General features: G+C 40.9%; 1 protein-coding gene across 2 annotated transcripts in view; it reads left to right on the top strand.

The window, feature by feature from the left end:
* Positions 1-22713, top strand: part of cdk18 (cyclin dependent kinase 18) — a 65790-nt gene that overhangs the window by 29943 nt on the left and 13134 nt on the right. For both annotated transcript variants that reach the window (XM_030729340.1, XM_030729339.1), the window contains exons 2-6: positions 1042-1177; positions 7377-7513; positions 18911-19042; positions 19469-19525; positions 22492-22606. In XM_030729340.1, the coding sequence (XP_030585200.1) occupies positions 1060-1177; positions 7377-7513; positions 18911-19042; positions 19469-19525; positions 22492-22606 (559 nt within the window). In that variant the 5' untranslated portion in view covers positions 1042-1059. The remainder of the gene's footprint in view (positions 1-1041; positions 1178-7376; positions 7514-18910; positions 19043-19468; positions 19526-22491; positions 22607-22713) is intronic.

The following is a 22713-nucleotide window of genomic DNA, read 5'->3' as shown; positions in this document are numbered from 1 at the left end:
GAGAACACTTTAATAAAAACAAAAATTACATATTCTGATTGCATACTAGGGTCATGTGACTTACACCTTAGTGGGTTAAGACTTGGGAGTGAGAACACTCAGCTTCAAACCCTAACCTTTAACCCTCATTATTATTTTTTGATGTGTTTCAGTTACATTGAAGTTATATATTCTGATAACATAGGGTTAGGGTCATCACAGATGACAACATAGACTTCACAGGGTTAAATAATACACGAGCACCACTTTTAATGTAGTGCATTCACTCATCCATATGTTTATATGGCATCTTCGTGACTGGGCTAGGCCACTGTCTGACCTGCACTGTGCAAAGATGCACTGTAATCTAAGTATTTACAAAAATTTCTCTGAGATTGTAATATTCTCATGAGCCTAAAACTGACAGCAAAGAATATAGAGCCTGGTTGTAATTGAACTCACCATGCACATCTCTTAGCGTTTTTGCAATAATGAGCAGAAACACACACACATATAAATATATATTATATGCACAAATCCCATGACACCAGTCCAACTACAGGAAAAGAAGAGGATCAAAAAGAGAAGACCAGCACAGCAATAACTAACTAGTAGGGCGGCATTTGGCTGCGTAACCTACTGAGGGAGAGAGTATATTGATCAGCTGCTTTCCTGCTGCTTTCTGCCTCATTATCAGACAGCACAGATGACTTTCTTTAGTCAAGCTCACATGATGATCAATCAGAACTGTACAACATGCCCTGCAGCTTGTGCCATGTGGACAGTGTACTAAACAGGATTTACACTTGGTTACTTTTATTGGTGCTGCCCTCTTTTTTTTTCTCTTTTTTTTTTAACAATTATTCTGCTTCTTGCCTGGGTGGAAGCATGTGCTCACTGCTGTTTGTTAGTTAGCAAAAGCCACATGGAACATGGGGAAAGGAAGAAGCCATAACATTTTGGAGCGGATTCAGGATTGGCCTTGGTAGAGAATGTGCTCTCCAAGTACACTAATTCTAACTATTGTGCATTCATAAACCCTCTCTGTGTGTCTTCTCCTAGAGTTAACTGCTCAGCATCATGAACAAAATGAAGAACTTTAAGAGGCGTTTCTCTCTGTCAGTTCCTCGCACTGAGACCATTGAGGAAAATGAGTTCACTGAGCAGATCAACCAGCTCAACATACGGCACACTCAGGGTAAGAACACCTTTTACTCTCAAATAACTAATATTGTCTAACTTTACCACAATTATCTGCTAAGTTTTGAAATTTTGCAGATTTTCACAACTATTGTTGTGAATGAGGACCCGAATGCAGACTCATGGGTCTGAGATCATAAACAAAATACAGCCCATAGTCCATAAATTCAAACCAGTAGACACATGAGGGAAACTGGTGGAATAACAAGAATGAACAGTACAATGTGACAAAGATAAGATGATAAAAGGCTGTCCAGATTTAGTTTAAACTCACACCAGTATTTTTATCAATTAAAATATCAATTGACAGTTTCTAGTGTGCTAAGACTAATTGGGGTCTGATTAAAGTTTAAGTGTCACAACTAAACTAATCAGGTACATTTAAGGAATGTGAAGGAATCACTGATAATGACCCATCTGTAGAGTTATCACTCAATTCAGCCATTCTGCTGAGATTTATGGAGCATCTTAGCAACTTTCTAAACATTTTTTGTTGTTGTTGTTTGTTTAATTGCCCATTTTAAAGATTTTCATTCTCATCAACATCTTTTTAGAACACACTCCCTGTCTTGCGCCGCATCAAAAAAAAAACAAAAAACAAAAAATGCCACAAAGTTTGCAACTAGTAGGTGAATGCAGTGGATCATTTAGCATCTGCAGGTAGACAATTTCTTAAGAGGCTGATGAAGGCCAAGCAGAGCCGGTGGAATTGATCACTCTCAACATTCCCAGTGTAAAGCCAATATAATACTACCTGCCAAGCACCAGACTACAAACAGACTCAGTTATAACAACTAGCTGTTGGAACATTTAGCAGTTCGTAAAGCCAGATATTTCTGGCTTTCTAGATTTAAAAAAATGATATTTGATGTAAAATATATGAGCTGAACGCAAACCTAATATTAAATGAAAGATGTTGCTTTTTAGTTGTTGAAATCTGAAATCTTCAGAGGCTGAACAAACTGTTTTACAAAAATAAAGCATTGGATAATTTAAAAAGTTCCCATTCCTGACCCATGAACTCTTCTACATCTTTGCATCTTTGGTCTCTATGTGTGCTTGAACAGCTTGTGTCTAATAATAGAGCACAAACTGCAATCCCGCTCTGGGTTTTAATACAAAAAGCCTTCCTTCCTTCCGTGTCTGTAGCAGACCCACACAGATTAACTGAGGGTTTCTCTGGGTATGACTGGTACCAACACCAACCAACGAGGATCAGCAGGCTTCAAAGGGAAATAAGGGTTATGGTGGGATAAACAGGGGTAGATAATGCTAAGGCACTCAATGTATTCACAGGCAGACCTTTGAGTGCCTCTGCTTCATTATGTAAAGTTTGACTGTGAAGATACAAAGAGATGGAATAACAATGCTGAGTGTACAAAATGTATCTCATTTATACTTTCATCATCACCATTTCCAAACCATTTTTTTCCCCAAGTTAAGCTCATAACGGTTACAGTAGTATTATGTAGTAGTATTATTATGAGATTCATTAGGCTTTCCTGTATACTACCACATCAGTAATCAAAATAAGGCATCTAAAGCTTCTGTCTGTGTGAATATTACAGTCAAGGAAGGATGTGATTCAGCTGCCTAACAGAGTAGCAGCTGGCTGTGTAGTTTAACCCCCCCCAGAGTCCATCAGTCTGTATTACTGTCTGCTCCTGAAGGTCAGGAGAGAGGTAACCAGACAAACCCAGCTACCTCCTGATATTTACGTTCCACTCATAGCTCTTACTGATCATTTCTCCTCTCCTCCCTCTGTACAGTGTAAGGTTTATATTGCGCTCCATACCACACTTACATGAAAAACACTTTTGCCAGGATATGATCATCGCATGGATAAAGCATGTGATACCTTAACATTTTATTATTGTTGCCTGTGGATGTCAAAATCTGTGCAGTGATGTAGGTTAGGTTAAAAGAAAGGCAGTTTCTTCTGGCTTGGTTGGCATCAGCAAACTTGCCTTTTGGGATTAAAGTCAACCAAAATAGCAAACTAAGGATAAGGATATGGTTACATAAATCGTGATAATGTGTGATAATGTGATAATGTAGCTGTTTTAACTATACTTTATTGGCTAACATTACACACTAACCAACTTTATGGCTAAGTGCCTGATCTTATACACCTTTGGGACTGAAAACACCTGAATTCAAAGATTGAGAGATGTGACCCTGTACTTGTGTGTATGTATAATGCCAAAGTGTTTTAAACTATCAATAAATCATATTATAACACAATTGCTTTCTACAGTAATAGCCACATGGTGGCTGTTTGTTAGCTAGTAGTAGCATATCTGTACAACATGTAGCTGGCATTGTCAACTTCCTCTCGTCCAAGGCTACTTAGTTATAATTATATACAATTTATACATAATTATATACACTATATACACTCATCTCAGTTGTTGGAGATAGTGCAACACACTAGTGGAAGACAGTATGTATCATCACGGTTTTGGCAAATGCTAGCTTACCCAAAGGGTCACTACAATTCTGAGGTTATGCAGAGCTACTTTTATTTATTAGCATTCATTATTTATCAACATTTCACCAAAATATATTTTACACTCATAATTCAGTTCAGGTCTATTTTTACTTTTTATGGCTAGTTCGCAGTAACAGCCGCCTCGATATGTTTAACATATCAAGGTAAAGATTTCTGTTTATTATTAATATACGATAGTGGCGTACTGGACAGAGATATAATATAAGGTGACAGGTTCAAATTTATGTGACTGATCATCAAGGTTCTTAATTTCATTGCATATTTGAGTGTTTTAACAATATATTCAGAATATAGTTCATATAAATCTGTCAGTCTGTGATTTTGTCCCACTATGCATTCATGAATACTGTTCCCTCTATCATCTCTGATTGTATTTTTTAATATTGGATTTTCTCTGTCACTGTAGTAATATTAAGGTACGTTTTTAAAAGGATGTAAGAGAAGACATTGCTGATAGGACTGCAGCATACGTGCTGTGATAGTTTTAGTCTGTTCAGTCCTGTCAAATAATTGGATTCAATGATGCACTTAAATCCAAAGCTGTAGTGTCAAACTGACAAAGACAGAGACAATCAATCTCTAATCACAGAGTACAATAAACTCATTAGCATAGCCTAAGGATCCAGACACACATGAACAACACACATTTTCAACATCGCAACGTGACTCATTTATTATAGAGTTATTTGCATTCATAGTAAAGTTCAGATTGTATGAATAGTGTTTTTGTTAGAATGATTCTGTCATAACAAACTAACCATTAGTTTTTCATATAATGCAGGATATATGTTTTTACTTTCAATATAATAGTCAATTTAAAGGTACAGTCAGTATTTTTTGTAGGTTATTTAATAGAAAAAAGTTACTGTACTCATAAATAGGCATAGATAAGTACGTAATTGCATCTTCCAACAAACTCATGCATTCTCATAAACTTATAATCAAAAATACATAGAAGTGGGCCCCTGTTCATAGAAATCATCACGTTCCTCCACTGTATTCGTATACGGTGGCCGGGAAGGACATCTCCATTGCAACTAATGATATTTTATATATGTGGCTAGAGACCAGCCACATATGTAATACACCAAAGGCAGAGAAAACTTGTTGGCGTTTGTGTGGCATGGAGGCAAATTTAAATTCATGCCTGCACTTTCAGACTCAGGATATGAAGGTTCATACCTATATTTTATCATGGGAGAAGGGGTCTCCTTCACCAAAGAAATGAATTTTCCTCAAGTCTCATCCCTGAATTGAAGTCAAGGTTCTAAAACACAAAAACCTACATAAACATGTTTCTTTATATTGTCATAGTTACTTATTGTCTATAGATTAGACATATGACTTTCATGTCTCCAAACAGCTGACAAGAGCTGGCTACAACAGCAGCTGGTTATAAGCTAACATTATACCAACTAATGTTAGGTTCGAGTGTCCTTAAAAAAAAAAAAGAAAATCACACTTTCCCCTGGATAAACACTTTGATTACATTCTCTGCGTTAGACTCCTTGGACAAATTTTTACTGCTTCATCCTGAGTAAATAAAGGTGGATGCTTCTCACCCGACATTAGCAGCTGAGGTAAACAGTGGACTGGGCAGCCTTGCACAGACACGGAAAAACTCTATGGCAGATCTGGATCTGGATCCGGTCCAAACAGTTGCAAAAACACACCGGCCTGCCATGACCGTTATGGCGTACATTCTACAGCAGCCGCTGTAGCTAGGATTATGCACTTGAACTGGCAGGGGTAAGAAAACAGACCTCAGTTGACTGCAGTCTGCAATTTACTGACATCTATCAGTGAGATTTTACACACTGTAACTTTAAAGTGAATATGTTATCCCATGAGTGTGTAAAGAGTTATCACATAAGGTGTTGTACCATATCAGAAATTCTTCTCAATCAGTTGTCGGAGAAGCGCACTTCTTCTCAATGCAGATGTGCTGCAAGTAGTCCCCATGAAAAGAAAAGCAACTAATCTAACACATTCAAGTCAGTACTGAGGGTATTTTTTCCAACTCATCGGTTCCTATTTCAGCCTCTCACTATGAGCACAGTTTGAGATGGAAATGCTACAAAAACATCATGTGGCGTACCATATTGGATTGTCCTTTTTCTAACAAGATTTCTTGCAGGCATCCATCCATATCTCACAGCAATCTAACACTTTGTTATCATGTGTTCATATCAACGCCACCTTCACTGACCCTAATTAGCATCAAGAGATCAAAGGACTGCTGTAGCTGTGATATTCAAATGACTAGGAAACAGGTTGTCATTTCATCCTCCCAGCTCATTTATTTATTTATTTATTTATTTATTTTTCCATTTTTGGCCACAGCAGCTTTTCGAGACAGTGGAGAGAGACAGGAAATGGGGGAAAGATACAGGGGAAGACCCGCGGGCAAATCGGCGCCGGGCTGGGACGCGAACCCGCACCGCCCGCACCGCAACGCAGCGTGTGTATGTGGTCGCCGGCTTAACCACTAAGCCACCCAGGCGCCCCCTCCCAGCCCATTTAGTCATTCACTAAATACAACGGCATAACATGGCTTTTTGAAATCCGCTCCATGGTGCTGTTAAAATGTCTCATCGACTCATCCAGGCATGTTCGAATCTGAGAGCTGCTCTTGCCTCTAGTTTTGTTTATCGTTTTACTTTCACTGATGCATCTGCAGCTTGTTTTCGTTATATGAGCTGTGTGTGTAGGCAGGCTGAGAGAGGCCATAGGTTATGCAGTAAATGTTTAGTATGCATGTATATAAATCTGAGTGTGCGTGTTGAGATGGAAGCTTTAAAGAAACCTACCGTTTGAGACCTCCTCCTTAACACTGAGACCTGCTTCCCTTGTTAACCAGTGTCCCCATGGAAACATGGCAACACTTTGTGTTGTAATGCACACATTTGGAAGCTGCAGGCATGACAAAGCCTATAGACAGTGATCAGCTACAACTCCCTGTGCTGGCACACCTGTCAATCAAATCAGGTCCCCCCTTCAACTTTAAGCATCAGCAAAATAGTTATTAAAACACACACACACACACCACTACACACACACACACACACACACACACACAGAAGAAATTATCCACAGAAGCTAATACTTTTTTTGTGCCACCCTGTAAACATGTTTTTAAAGTTGGGTATTTTAAAACCTCGTTATCTCTTCCTCATTCCCTGTCTGTCTCTCCATGTTATCTTATAAAAGCACATAAGCAAAGTTTTAAACATAAAAAGGCATTTTTCTTGAAAAAACCCCCCAGATTTCTGCACTTTTTAGCCACATGGATATCAAGGTCAGATATCCAGCTTTGAAGTCGGACTTAATTGCATAAGCCAGGGATGGATGTTTGCCCTCGATATTGAAAGTCAGCTCCAGTTCTCTGATTAAAGGGCCATCTCTGCAGAGACTAACTATGGGAAAACCAAACTGAATGAGCACAGAAACATAACAAATGTTGACACTTCCATACAGGCGCCAAGGTGCCAGTCAGTGACTGGTCTGCCGACTATAAAAATAGTGTAAATCACATGATGTGTTTTCACAGTCACTACATATGAATCCAACTGAATTATGTTCATCTCACCAGAAAATTTCTCTAAGAATGTTTCCCACTGAGCACTTAAGCTGTTCTCAAAGCTTTTGGTGGCCCAACACTGTTGATTATGTTCCCCTCTGTCAGGCCTGACTCCAGACAGACTGGGTCCTCCATCTCATGATGTCAGCCCGGTGACTCCTGAACCAACCACTCCAGGAGCTCAGTCTCCATCCCACCTCCACTACCACAGCAAGGCCCAGCACAGACGCTTCTCCATGGAGGTAAGTAAAAGCTCAAATTGCAGCTTAAGACGGTAGTTGCCAAATCTCATTTCCTTTGGCTCAATTTATGATTGATAGGTAATGTTTTCAAAACAATCTGTGAAATCCTTCAAAGCTGTTGACATTTTCACACCAGAAAGAACATTTCTCATTGTTAACATGTTCAAATGTTTGTTTATTTACATAAATGTCCTAAAAGTGTAACTGTTTACAGTTCAAACAAATATTGGTTGTAAACAGTATGTCTTTCTGAACAAAATAGATGTTAATTTCAGTTCAATTCAGTTTTATTTTTAAAGCGCCAAATCACAACAAACAGTTGCCTCAAGGCACTTTGTATTGTGGGTAAAGACCCTACAATAATACAGAGAAAACCCAACAGTCAAAACGACCCCCTATGAGCAAGCACTTGGCGACAGTGGGAAGGAAAGGAAAAAATGTTACTAAAATAAAATGTGTTTTATAAACTGGTTTTAGACTTCAAATTGCCACCCATTATTTCTTTATAATGAGCTAGAAGAATGGGGAATAGGCACAGTGATTTAATGAAATGTGCGAACATACAGGGAAATATATAAACTTTAAAAAAAAATGTTTATACAATTCAGGGTCAATATTTGTTATGAGCACCTTTATTCTTCAACACAGCCTGAACTCTCTCAGGCAGCTTTTTTGTAATTTCTTTAAGAAGTCCTCATAATAGTTCTCCAGGCTTCTTGAAGGACATTCAGAGCTCTTCGGATGTTTCTGCCTTTTGTTCTGTTCTCTGTTAAGATGATCCCACACTGCTTCAATAATGTTGAGGTCCGGGCTCTGAAGAGGCCAATTCATAACTGATAGTGTTCCATTATGCATTTTTCTATCCAAGTACACTTTCAATGCACTGGCAGTGTGTTTGGATAGTATGCTTGGGATCAGTGTCATGGTGAAAATTCCCAATCTCACAGCACTTTTCTGCATTCATAATTCTGTTAATTTTGTCAAGATACACTTCTGGCTGAAACGCAGTTCAAGTCATGACAGAGTCTCCACCATAGTTTACAGATGGCTGTAGACACTCACTGCTGCACCAATTTCCAGACTTCATTCTTGCACACTGACACCAATTTGAACCCAAATTTGACATTTTGGGTTGATCACTCCATAAGAACCGTTGCCACTGATTGTCAGTCCAGTCCTTGAGTAATTTGGAAATACAGGGGTTGGACAATGAAACTGAAACACCTGGTTTTAAACCACAATAATTTATTAGTATGGTGTAGGGCCTCCTTCTGCGGCCAATACAGCATCAATTCATCTTGGGAATGACATATACAAGTCCTGCACAGTGGTCAGAGGGATTTTAAGCCATTCTTCTTGCAGGATAGTGGCCAGGTCATGACGTGATTATGGTGGAGGAAAACGTTTCCTGACTTGCTCCTCCAAAACACCCCAAAGTGGCTCAATAATATTTAGATCTGGTGACTGTGCAGGCCATGGGAGATGTTCAACTTCACTCTCATGTTCATCAAACCAATCTTTCACCAGTCTTGCTGTGTGTATTGGTGCATTGTCTTCCTGATACACGGCACCGCCTTCAGGATACAATGTTTGAACCATTGGATGCACATGGTCCTCCAGAATGGTTCGGTAGTCCTTGGCAGTGACGCGCCCATCTAGCACAAGTATTGGGCCAAGGAAATGCCATGATATGGCAGCCCAAACCTTCACTGATCCACCGCCATGCTTCACTCTGGGCATGCAACAGTCTGGGTGGTACGCTTCTTTGGGGCTTCTCCTCACCGTAACTCTCTCGGATGTGGGGAAAACAGTAAAGGTGGACTCATCAGAGAACAATACATGTTTCACATTGTCCACAGCCCAAGATTTGCGCTCCTTGCACCATTGAAACCGATTTTTGGCTTTAGTACGAGTGACCAAAGGTTTGGCTATAGCAGCCCGGCCGTGCATATTGACCCTGTGGAGCTCCCGACGGACAGTTTTGGTGGAAACAGGAGAGTTGAGGTGCACATTTAATTCTGCCGTGATTTGGGCAGCTGTGGTTTTATGTTTTTTGGATACAATCCGGGTTAGCACCCGAACATCCCTTTCAGACAGCTTCCTCTTGCGTCCACAGTTAATCCTGTTGGATGTGGTTCGTCCACACATGCACCAATAATTTGTCCTCTTTTGAACTCTGGTATGTCACCCATAATGTTGTGTGCATTGCAATATTTTGAGCAAAACTGTGCTCTTACCCTGCTAATTGAACCTTCACACTCTGCTCTTACTGGTGCAATGTGCAATTAATGAAGATTGGCCACCAGGCTGGTCCAATTTAGCCATGAAACCTCCCACACTAAAATGACAAGTGTTTCAGTTTCATTGTCCAACCCCTGTATATGGCTATTCAAGCTGCCAGATGTTCCAATAGCTAGTTGTTTTAGTTATGTTATAGCTAGTTGTTTGCAGGGTCTAGATACGTAAGACCAGGAGGTAGAGGACCACTCCCCAGAAGAAGAGAGCCAGCTCTGCAACTGGCTCAGTAAGCACCCCAATTTCCCATACCCTCTTTTCCCTTTCTTAAGAAAGGCTTCTTAACCTTTCACTGAGACCATTTCTTATGAGACTAGTGGTGAGATGTCTGCCAGAGGCCCCAGTCTGCGAGATACTCCCACCTCCAGCAGAACTTCAACAGCATTCTGAGGAAGTTATTATTATATAAATAATAAAATAAATATAAAATAATTATTACGCCGCTACTTCATGGATTTTCACCTACTGCAGGGGTCTCTGGAACGTAACCCCGTGATAGGTGAGGGGAATGACTGATGCATCAAGAGGTCACTGAGGTCAGTGGTGCACCGTCTCTGCAAGCAATGCCAGCAGTGCTTGCGTTGTGAAATCTAAAAATAATCATCCCAAACAGAAGGTTTCTTTAAACAAAACCAATCTGAAAGCAAACTCTTTCCTTTCATTTCAAACAGCATTCTGTCATAAAGCATCTGACCTCTTTGCATCCATCTTTTACAGTACTGCCATCTTGTGGCTGCAGTTGGTTGTTGTTGGGAAGCAGGTTTGCCCCTGATTCCACTGATATCAGTAGTGTGTCTTGATTTATTAGGCATGTCCATGTCCCATAAGAAACCGCTTGAATTTGTCAAGCTGAAAGGTAAGCTCTGATCTATGACAGGAGACTTCTGGGAGATTAGTGTGCTAAACTGGCTGCTGCTGGCTCTGCTTTCACTGCTCTGATATCGGTTACTACCAGCATGCTTGTCAAAACAGAGCTAGCAATAGCAAGTAGATGAGCTTCTGTGATTTATTGTTGTAACATAATTTTTCTCTTACTGACCATCTTGGCCACCATTTTTGATGTAGAGGAGTTAGAGTGTAGTGTAGTGTGAAGAAATTTTTACTCACTCCTTTAGCATGTTAGCGAGAAAAGTCTTGATGATGGAGTGGAGAGGTCAGCTCCTGTAGTGTTCGGTTTAATAAAACAGGCAAGTTGAAATGGTGCAAGCTAAGCTGGCACTTTCAGATTAGCATCTCTGAGAAATGACTTGTACAGTATGCACAAAGTTTAACCAGGTGTTTTGCTAAAACACCACTTACATTTTTCATTGATACTTTTAATCCCCCTGTAGATTTTTTACTAAAGGAATAGTTAAAAAAAAAATCCTCCACCACTTGCCATTGTCAGCTAACATAAAATATTTAGTAGCATGAAAATGTTTATTTAACTATAGAAGTAATACTATTTTACAATTCTTCAGCTTGGATGAGGTAACGACATTCAGGAAGAGTGAAGCAAGCTGCTGGAGGATGTCAGCAGATATATTTCTAAAAATTGTAAAAGGCAGCATAAAATGGTATGTTTTAATCTGATCCCATATGTTGTGTTGAACAGTAGAGGGAGTGGCGGGCTGGGAAGCGTCATTGTCTCTGCCTTTCTGTGAAAGTTACTCCATGCCACTGACTGGGGTAGTTAAAACCATTCCTTGGTGGCAGGGCCCCTGGGGTGGATGAGATTTGCCCTGAGTTCCTTAAGGCCCTGGATGTTGTAGGGCTGTCTTGGTCAACATGCCTCTGCAACATCGCATGGACATCTGGGGGAGTGCCTGTGGATTGGCAGACTGGGGTGGTAGTTCCCAGGAGGGTGTGCCTCAGTTATAAGCAGATCACACTACTCAGCCTCCCTGGGAAAGTCTTCGCTAGGGTACTGGAAAGGACAGTAGCTCTGTTAGTCAAACCTCAGTTTCAGGAGGAACAATGCAGTTTTTCTCCTGGTTGTGGAACACTGGAACAGCTCTTTGCCCTTTTGGGGATATCTGAGTGTGCATTGTATATGTGTTTTGTGGACCTGGAGAAGGCCTCGGGATATCCTGTGGGAAACAAAAGCAAAAGCTTGGTTTGCATAGCCAGCAATAAGTCAGACTCATTCCTAGTGGATGACTTTGCTAGAGTTGCCCTGTGTCACTGATTCTGTTCATAATTTTATGGACAGGATTTATAAGCAGAGCCAAATGGCAGAAAGCTTCCACTTGGTGACCTCAGAATCTCATCTCTGCGTTGTGTGGATGATGTGGTTCTGTTGGCTTCATCAGGTGGTGGCTCCACCTTGCACTGGAGCGTTTCACAGCTGAGTGTGAAGCAGCAGGAAGGAGAATTAGCAGCTCTAAGTCTGAGACCATGGTTCTCAGCTGGAAAAGGTTTGCTTCGGGTCAGGGATGAGTTGCTACCCAAAGTGGAGGTATCTTGGTGTCTTGTTCATGAGGGTAGCAGGAGATTGACAGACAGATTGGAGTCTTGCCTTTGCCCTAAAGATAAGGTGAGGAGTTCAGTCATTTGGGAGGGACTCAGAGTATGGCTGCTACTCTTCCACATCGAAACAAACCAACTGAGGTTGATCAGGAATCTGAATAGGATGCTTCCTGGGTGAGGTGTTCCATGTATGTCCTATCAGGACAAGGCCCAGGGATTAAAAGATTAGGTCTCTTGCCTGGGAATACCCCGGTGCTCCCCCAGATGACCTGAAAGAGGTGGCTAGGGAGAGAGAGGTCTTAGCTTCTCTGCTTAGGCTGCTGCACCTGCAACCCAGCCCCAGGTAAGTGGCAGAAAATGGATGGATGGACATATTTCCCCCTTTTCTTTGTAAAGTAGAAAAACCTTGTGCTCTTGAAATAAAACATCTAAAGACTACTGACTCTGATACATTGTAGCATTCAGTTATCCTCAGAAAAGAAATTTTCTGGTTCACTATGTATTCAGTGTCAGTGAAATCCAGTAGGACAGGCCTTATGGGATGTTAGAAAGTGAGGAATTCAACTCTATAAACCAGTAATTCTGACAAAATAGCATTATAACTAACCTGGTTTACACAATATCAAAGGAAAATAATGACTTACAGTATAGCATTTACAGTGATTTACAGCATTTTTCTCCATTGCTTTTGCACATTCCTCGCAACATTTTTGAAGTTTGTAGCTTTGAAGAAGCAAAGCAGACTATACAGTTTTATAACCTGCTTTATAAAGAAAAAGAGTTCTTACTTTTGTTTATATATAGAGAGAAATATTTTTCCTCCAGTGGTCACATAACACAGTACTACAGTTAGAGCAACACACATTCCACCACAGGCAAGAACAAATAGACTGCCGCTACCAAAAAACAAAAAGAGAGAAGCATGTGAAATAGTACAGTACAGTGAATAAACCAGTGCTTGTAAATATGTTTTACAATACTCATAACACATGTGGCCTCAGCAGATTTTGACAGTTAGATGGACGATTCTGCATATCATGATTTACACATCATAGATAATTAAATACCAGATTATCTATTCTGATCGCAAACACATGCACAACCAAAAACTGTTCAAAATGTATTTGCCTATATGTGACACCACGCAAAAAACCAGGCTACAGTCCAAAATTTACATGTTTTTCTTTTTTAAATATTTGCTAAAATTTCAAAACTTCTAGATTTAACATGCAGTAAAACTGATTTCATTTGTCTTTGTTTATTTTATATTAATTTATAACAGCCAACATCAGTGAGGGGGCAACTTTCGCTGGCTGACTGATCAGCCTGTGCCCCAGTTGTGTGTGGCTACACTCATACTCAAGACACTAAACTAATATGCAAAGAAACAAATGGGATAAAACACAGGGGAAATAGGCAGGCAAGCTACTGCAGAGTGTACAACCAGATGATCTGGCAGAAACAAAGTAGAGGACAGTACTAGATATACTCAGAGGTTTGACTGAACAGCAAGTCATATGAGAGAGCAGAGCACAGATGAATACTCAGTGAGAGAAGACCGTGAGGGCAGGGCAGACAATCACAGAGGGAAACAGAAACAGGAAGAAAACTATCACAGGAAAGAACCACATGACAGATAGCACTGTGACATGAAGACTAACACTAAAAATGATGTGAGACACAGGGAGACAGTAAGTGTTGTACGGTAGGTGTTCAGTGTCGCTGAAAACATTTTGACCACCCTACTTCATAAAATGTTGAAGTGACTTGTTGATTCAGAAACATCACTTTGGCACAAAAGAAGTTCTTTTGCTACATGTAACGAGTTGTTTTGAGAAATGTATCTTCAGAGCGGAGTAAAAAAAGGTTGCAATGTGCCAACGCAATGGAGAAAAACTGTGCTGTGATAGATGGAAGGGGTCAGCTTCTAATCATGCCTTACATCTCACATGCTGCTGAGCTATTCTTTTCACAGTAATTTAGGTGTTTTGCCAACTGACTGCATATTAAAAGCACCAAAAGTCAGCAAGGCACAGATATCAGCAGTAGCACAAGCAGCTGTTCTCCTCTTTAAATGTCTCCCCAGGACTCATTTCTCCATTTCCACTTCTGTGGACTCAGTGAGATGAGTCAGAAGCTTTTAACCCTCCCCGCTGCAGCAGCCTTTTTTATTGAAAATGTGAGAGTTCACAGTTCCACCTTTGCAGAAAAAGTCGCCGTGGAGTGAATGTGATTCACACCACGCAGCCTGTTCCAGACAGTCAAGTAAAGCCAAGGGAGAAAAGAGTGCTCAGTGAGAAGACAGAAAAGAGGTTACCGCAGGGAGAAGGCTGGCAGCTTGCACAGATCTGGATCGCTTTTGTGTGCACCTCTTTCTAATAAAAGGCTTTAAGTATTGTAGCTTATTATTAATGTGCTAAAGATCATTTAAGAAAAGATCATTCCATGGACTCAGCACAGCTCTGCACACCTTCAATCTTAGAGTTCCAGTAAATCCAGATTACCCCTGTGTGGGTGTGGGCCTGTCAATTGAGACAAACACAACACTTTATTGACCCACACGCTCTCTAATTACACGTCATGTTGCAGTTACTGAAACTGATTGTTGAGAAAATTGCTGAAGGGAGGTCATCAATAACTGTTAATTAACAGCTCAGTTACTTCACTCTATTTGTAATTGAAGCATAATTTCTGTTATTTTAACAGGCAAAAGTGCAAAATGACATTTATCCTTTAAATTCACAGCATTTTCAAGCTATTGCATGTCTTATATAAGCGTGTATGTACGACAGATTAGATCCAATATATATGGTGACCCTTCAGGATGAAGACCTTACAAAATACATTTCGGCAGAGAAAACGTGATAAAAGCTAAAAGCTGTAATAGCCTTTGTTCCAGGGCTGCTCTTAAATCAACATGTCTTTAGATTTTGATATTTTTAATGACTGATCCAGTTGAAACTTTCACTTCTCAGTCTTCCCCAGTTCAAGAACTTTTCCCCACCAAGTGAATACCAACCAAAGGTTCACTCCGTTTCTGCTTTCACCTCTATCACTCTCTCTCTCCACCTTCCTCTTCTAACAATGCAGCCCTTTCTTCTGCTATATAGGGAAGATACACATTTATTACATTTGTTTGAGGATCCACCATTTCTACTACCTGAGGAAAGCTACCAATAACTACTTGGACCACATACAGTAGTGAGATTTCATATGATGTGGCAGATAGTTTTATATAGTAAAGGCAAGGCTGATAGGAAACAAATCAATTCAAATGTTATTTTCTTATTATTCTGCAGTCATTACATTATGCAATCAACATGTTCAGCCAACCTCATAAATTAAGAAAAGAAGACCATCACATCAGAGTAAAGACCAAACCATCACAATACTACCAGCCGACAAGGGAAGGTGCACCTTTGTTCCAAAGTCAACTGATTATCGCACCACAATTACTACACTCCTCAGTGACAGCAATACATATGAGGTCTTAAGGCAAGACCCCGCAAGTAACTACACGAAGAAAGTCATCTGTTGCCTCCAGCAACTTGAAAGGGAAAAAGCCATTGACCGCCCTACATGCAACCACCTTTTACCTGAGGGAAGCTACACCATGTACATATGGACTTCGTAAGATCCACAGAGAAGGAGTCCCACTCAGACCCATTGCTAGCACTATAAACTCAGCCACCTGCAACATTTCCAAACACCTTGACACCATTTTAGCACTGCTTGTGGGTAACATGCCCCAAAACTCCATGACAATGTTCACATTTTCAATTGGAAAGACAGATGATTTGACAGACGAGTCAAAGAAGATGTCCACTGTGAACCATCACTGTACAGAGTTGGTGGCTAATGACACTGACCCCCACTAGGGTTTAAATACCTGGGACTCTCCAGCTTTTGGTTTTAGAAGTGAAGAAGCATCTCGGATGAGAGCTGAAACACCTGCAAAAGAAAACTGAAAGAAGTCCAGTTGTCATTCTTTCAAGTTCTTGACAATATGTCACTATTTGTGGAGACATTTCAGAATTTCTCTTTCAGATCGATGAGGTTTTGGCTAAACTCTGAATATAAGCAGTTCATTTGAATTTCTATTTCATGTGAATTTCTGTGTATGTACACATCAACAGACTTGCAAAAGACAGCAACAGATTTTAAATTTTTTATCAGGGTTAATTGCTTTATTATCACAAACATGTAATTCACAACTTGATCCCATTCGTTTGCACAGTGATAACAGACTCACTCTGTCTTATCACTGTTTCATCAGAGTCTTGATGCACTAAAACCGATTTAAAGACAGCAACTGTCTGCAGATCTGCTCCTCATCTCTGAAGCAACCCTTTTAAAGGCAAGAAGATTGCAAGTTCATTGCGCAGGGCCACAATAATTTTGGTTGTGCTGCAGTCTCCATCCACTGTTTTCCTTAGTGTGACTGTAGCATTAATTAACAGGGTCCCTTTGTGTAGCATTGAGTTCAGTGTGGTCTTGTGTCTTGAAGGCAGACGTGACTTGGCGATCAGGCTTAGGAAACAAAGGTCACTGCACACTCAGAGACAAGTGAGTTTTCAGTTGTACAGCAGGTCATGAGGTCTGAGTGTGAGATTGCTGGTGAAGCATCAAGCTGCCAGGTGTAGCACATCCTCCCTGTATGCAGTCCCATCATTGTTGGTGATCAAACCCAGAGCCGGCCTGAGGCATAGGCAACATATACGGCTGCATAGGCCCCCCTGACCACAGGGGGGCCTCCAAGCTCGCCCACATTTGTCATGAAACTTTATTGGTTTGTTTTAATTTTTTACAAATGTCAATTTCCTAAAAGAAAGAAGAGACAGTTCTAACTGTCCAGATTTTTACACTTGTAACAACACTAATTTAATGAGTAGGCTGCACTCTAATATTTCTGTCTCAGACTGATGCTAAAAAGCTAATTCATGCATTTATTACTTCTAGGTTGGACTATTGCAATTTGTTATAGGCTGTCCTAAAGTTCCCTGAAAAGCCTTCAGCTGATCCAAAATGCTGCAGCTAGAGTACTGACAGGCACTAGAAAGAGAGAGCATATTTCTCACATATTGGCTTCTCTTCACTGGTTCATAGTACCGTATCACCCCAATAGAGCACTTTGCTCTCGGACTGCTGGCTTACTTGTGGTTCCTAGGATACTTAAGCTTAGAATGGGAGGCAGAGCCTTCAGCTTTCAGGCCCCTCTTCTATGGAACCTGCTCCCAGGTTGTATTCAGAAAACAGACACCCTCTCTATGTTTAAGATTAGGATGACTGTTGGGTTTTCTCTGTAATTATTGTAGGGTCTTTACCTTATAGCATAAAGTGCCTTGAGGCGACTGTTTGTTCTGAGTTGGCACCGTATAAATAAAATGGAATTGAAAAGGCTGAAACAGTAATATATCCTAAAAAAATTAATCAACTTTAACCCTCCAGCATTAATAGCGATTGTCACAACTAGCGGTCAGGATAGCTAAGTGGACCCAAGAGCAGAGGTGGACGAGGTAGCGTGAGTGATTTACAAACAATTTATTGGAAACACAGTGAGAGATATGGTTAGCACCGGGCCTTGCAGATGAATCCGGCGTGGTGACAGGTTGTTGGCGGCTTTCACGGGATTCCATTCCAGGGGAAATGGGAATTCTCTCTAGGCAGAGGAGGAGATGGCTGGTTGTGAGTTTTCTGGAGACTGGAAGTGAATTGAAAGTTCCAAACAAAAAGAGTCAATCTTACTTGATTCCGGGAATTGAGGAATCCTGCAGGGGAGGCACGTAAGGGCAGTAGGGGTTTGGATTGTCCATGGGGGGGCAGGCAGTAAGAAGTGAGTGTGGAAGGTGACCGGTACGTGGTGACTGACGAGCGGATCCACGAGGGCAGGCAGGCTGAGGCAAGTTGAAGCTTCCTAGAAACACACAGAGACATAAACACCTGACGGGCAGTAAACACTATGAACATCGTGAGTTGGCTGGAGGTCGTTACCGCTATGGTAGAATGACAGTCCGGCGGAGACCAAGAATAACACCTGGACCTTAAATGCCGGGCTAATCGCTGCACAACAGGAAACAGGTGTGCAGGATTACCCAGCTCAGACCTCAGGCTCCGCCTTGAAGGAGCAAAACACAGCAAGACCTGCCCCCTGGAAAAGGAAGAGAGAGAGAGAGAAAACCACCACAACAAAACCCCTGCATCCTTACAGCGATTAAGTTCAGGGGACAATGAAATGGTATGAAGGGGGCCCCAAATAAAATCTTGCTTAAGGCCCCTTCAAGGCTTGGGCCAGCTCTGATCAAACCAATAACTGTTGTGTCATCGGCAAATTTTATGATGGTATCTGTTGCATGAATGGCTTGGCAGCCAGGGCTACATACAGGAGAGGGCTCTGCACACACTGTTGAGGGTAACAGTAGGATAGAAGAACGTGTGTTTGCCTAACCTGACATTCTGTTCACAGTTGGTCAGGAAGTTCAAAGTCCAGTTGCATATGGCAGTGTTTTGTCCAGGGCTGTGAAGTTTGGACACATGCGTGGGCAAACTGATATGGATCCAGGGTGGTAGAGATTGTACTTTTGATTTGTGCCAGGATCCGCCTCTCAAAGCACTTGGAAATGAGAACAGTTTGATGAATCCCTTTTATTCTTTCAGGACGTTAGTAAGCGCATGTCCCTGCCAATGGACATCCGCCTGCCTCCAGAGTTTCTGAAGAAGTTACAGATGGAGAGTGAAAACTCACCGCTCTGCAAACCTCTCAGTCGCATGTCTCGACGTGCCTCACTGGTTAGTGTTGTTTCCATTTTTTCTCTCATTTGTCTGCCTTCTAATTTTAGTGACTTTATTGGTTTTCTGGCTATTTTACACTCTTGGATAAACTGCTCTTGATTAAAGGAATATCTCAGCTTATGTTTGTTGTTTGTTTCTTCTGTGTTTTTATATATATGTGTGTGTGTGTGTGTGTGTGTGTGTGTGTGTGTGTGTGTGTGTGTGTGTGTGTTTGTTTTAATATAGTGAGTGATAATGCACCAGTTGCTTTCTTGGATCTTTGTCCTTTTTCTCAGTTGAGAGGCATTTTTTTCCTGCCTGGGGCAGTCTTTTGCTCTAATTAACAAATAAAGCATTAGCTAATAAAAGCGAGGTGTAATCAGTAGAAGAGACCACAGCAGGCGATGCTGTAAGATTAATGTGTCCTTTCCTTCTGGTTTCTAGTCTGACATAGGCTTTGGGAAACTGGAAACATATGTGAAGCTTGGCAAACTGGGTGAGGTAAGATACACCTTTCAGCATTTTTCATGTGGTTGATAAAGACAGCCCACACAGGCTGAAGATTCACTTTTGCTTAGAAAGGTTTCCAACTGAGTGAAATGAACTGGAGGTATCTGCACAGCAGCCATAATGAGAGCTGCTCAAACTCGCTAAATACTAGAAATTGCATCATTGCTTCCTGTATTACCTCCTTTATCAGAGGACCATCCTTTGTAAAAGGAAAGGAGATAATGCCATCCCATATTTCATAGTGACAGACCACAAAAACAAACCATCAATATGATGCAGAAGATTATCATGTAAGCTGCTGCTGTGGTTCTTATCTTATAGGCTACAATAAGTTGTGACTATGCTGACATGTTTTGAACTATAAACATTTTGTTAAACCCACTGGTGAACAGTAAATGTTTTCCTGTGCTTTTCTTACTAACCAGTCAAAGTGCCATACTACACGTCCATACAGTGCTCTGTTCTGTACACTGCACTTTATCTACCTCACATCTTTGGCCAATTCAGAATCGCCAGTTAACCTAACATGCATGTCTTTGGGACTGTGGGACAAAGTTGAAGTAAAATCCTCACGGGCACAGAAGGATAAGCAGAAGAAAATGGATGGATGGGAGTTAGTGGATCATCTCTATAATATGAAGAGAAAATATGAAAGGGCACCTGTCCCATTAATTTTAAGTCATTAGTTTTTTTAACCATATGTTTTGGAGAAAAAATGTAAATAGGTTTGATGCGTGTCATTTATTTTTTGTTCCCTGACAGCTAACAGATGAGGAGTAAAACTGAAAACTTGGATCAATTACAGTCAATTAATGTATAGAATTTATCGGGAAATCCGAGGATTTCTCTTACTTTTCTTTAAGCACTCTCCTTTTTTCCTGTTTCTATTAAGCGAAGTTCAGCCAGTTTCCCTTCACATGGCGTCAGTTTGCCTTTCCTCCATTTCTAGCATCAGAACAATGTGAGCTGATGCAGTGTGAAGTATTTTAACACAGATTTGTCTCTACTCGCTTCACCTGGAACTCACACCAGTTGACCTAACCCTGATAACCCTGAGGTAGACCTCCTAAGATTAATTTCCAGCGTTGGTGATGAAGTGACATTTTTTTTACTGGGCTGTCTAGAAAGGATGCACAGGGGCAAAGTATCTAGGATGTGCTTTCAGGAGTCCATCTTTGGGGCATTATCATGTCAACCCAGCAGCATCTACTGCCACATTACCAATTAGCCTGGTGTCAGGTACTGTGAACACAGTGGTTCTTTTTTCCTGAGTCCTTACAGGCATAGTCCAGTGAGGTCCACCCACTGAGGTGAAACAGGGTTACAGCACTTCTCCAGAGGATAATGTGGATCATGCTCACTGTGATCGACCATCCTCATCATGTCCAAATCAGTACAACATGCACTATATGCTTTCTTTGTTTATGTACCAAAATACAAGCCAAACTAGTGTACCCATGTGTCCAGATTTTTGCATGGCTTCATGACAAATTGCTAAGTGGATTACTTTTCATGGACTTGCTTGAGATGAAGAGGGCTCATGGGTGGAATGTACCTAAATACCATGCTATTTATGTGAGAACATTTATTGCCTTAAGGACTGAGGAATGATTAGTGTCAGAAGCAGCCCGAATCAGTCTCAGTCACAAGGCTCAGCAGCAGATAACAGCAGTGGCGAGAGATCAAAAAGAGCTGCTTTTGTTGTCAATTATAGTGATAGGAGCTTCACAAAAGCATGGTTAGCTTTACGCCCTGAGCCAGGCAGCGATTCCATTAAAAAAAAAAAAAAGTACCCCATTTACTGCAGTTTAGTTGCTCAATATCTGAAAAGGATTTGCTCTCTTTTCAGCCTGCAGTGCTGGATCCACAGACAAAACACCTGCGATCAACCACATAATGGTTAAATAGTCAGCAGCAGAAAGCTATCCTAGATGAGGGATCATCAACCTTTTAATAAACAGATCCCAATGCGATATACAGCATATACACATTTAATTATTGGATTAGGCCAAAGCCTGTTTGAGAGGCTTTCATTGCCTAGATGTGAAGTTCTGATGCTGCTCAGAGGCAACATGTGCAAATCTAAAGTGAGTTTGTAAAAGAATGAAAGAGGATGAAATCATTAGGAATATTTTAAAAAAGGAAATTTACATGAAATTCTTGATATACTTCTAACATATGACATTAAAATTTCCCTTCAAAAGAGACTCATTATTGTTGTGTATTTTCATAAACTATAGACTTCAGATGAATTATTATCATTGTTTCATTTCATCCTGCTTTTGCTACATGCCGTCTGAACCTCTCAGTATTCTCATTGTGATTCCTGTAGCACTCAGTGACACCCTAATGAGATGTTTGAACCACCTCAGCTGTTTCCTTTTGATGGAATACCAATGAGAGCCAAGGATACAGCTGACATATGAGGAGGTGGCAAATATATTAGAGGGTTATTTCTGTGATAGGAGTCTGGAAAGTTCACTGCAAAGTGATGTGCAGTAAGTGAATCACTTATATGTGGATGGGTCTAACTCGACACCTGGCTGCTTCACACTCAGCTGCCCCAGTGCACGCTGCAGGTGATGATGTGATGAAGACAACAGAAGCACATCAGTGTAAAGAGGCAGTTCTGAGGTCTCCTAATCCATACACTCTCTGTGAGAAGTGTACTTTCTATTAGTATATTTGGTCATAGTAAAAATGGACTGGTTCTTATGTAGTGCTTTTCTGCTCGAGCACTCAAAACACTTTATACAACATGCCTCATTCACCCCTTCATATAAGTGTTTTCTATCTAACATTCACATAAATGCATCAGGAGCAACTCGGGGTTCAGTATCTCATCCAAGGATACTTCGGTAGACTGGAACAGCCAGGGATCGAACCACCTCCTGCAGCCACCCCAGTACAGTAACATCAGAACATCAATAAGTTCTTTTGGGTGTTTCTGTGTGTAGGGGACATATGCTACAGTTTTTAAAGGGCGGAGCAAACTCACTGAAAACCTGGTTGCACTGAAGGAGATCCGGCTGGAACATGACGAGGGGGCACCTTGCACTGCTATCAGAGAAGGTACATGCACACCTGAACACACACAAATACACACTTTATAATCCGGTGTTGCTGAGTTTGTGTAGCACCTCTAAAGTGTACTTGCAGTTTTGATAATTGCAGTACAT

Source organism: Archocentrus centrarchus, chromosome 5 (genome assembly GCF_007364275.1).
Source record: "Archocentrus centrarchus isolate MPI-CPG fArcCen1 chromosome 5, fArcCen1, whole genome shotgun sequence".
In the NCBI taxonomy this organism is placed as follows: domain Eukaryota; kingdom Metazoa; phylum Chordata; class Actinopteri; order Cichliformes; family Cichlidae; genus Archocentrus; species Archocentrus centrarchus.
This window is presented reverse-complemented; position numbering and strand designations above follow the sequence as displayed.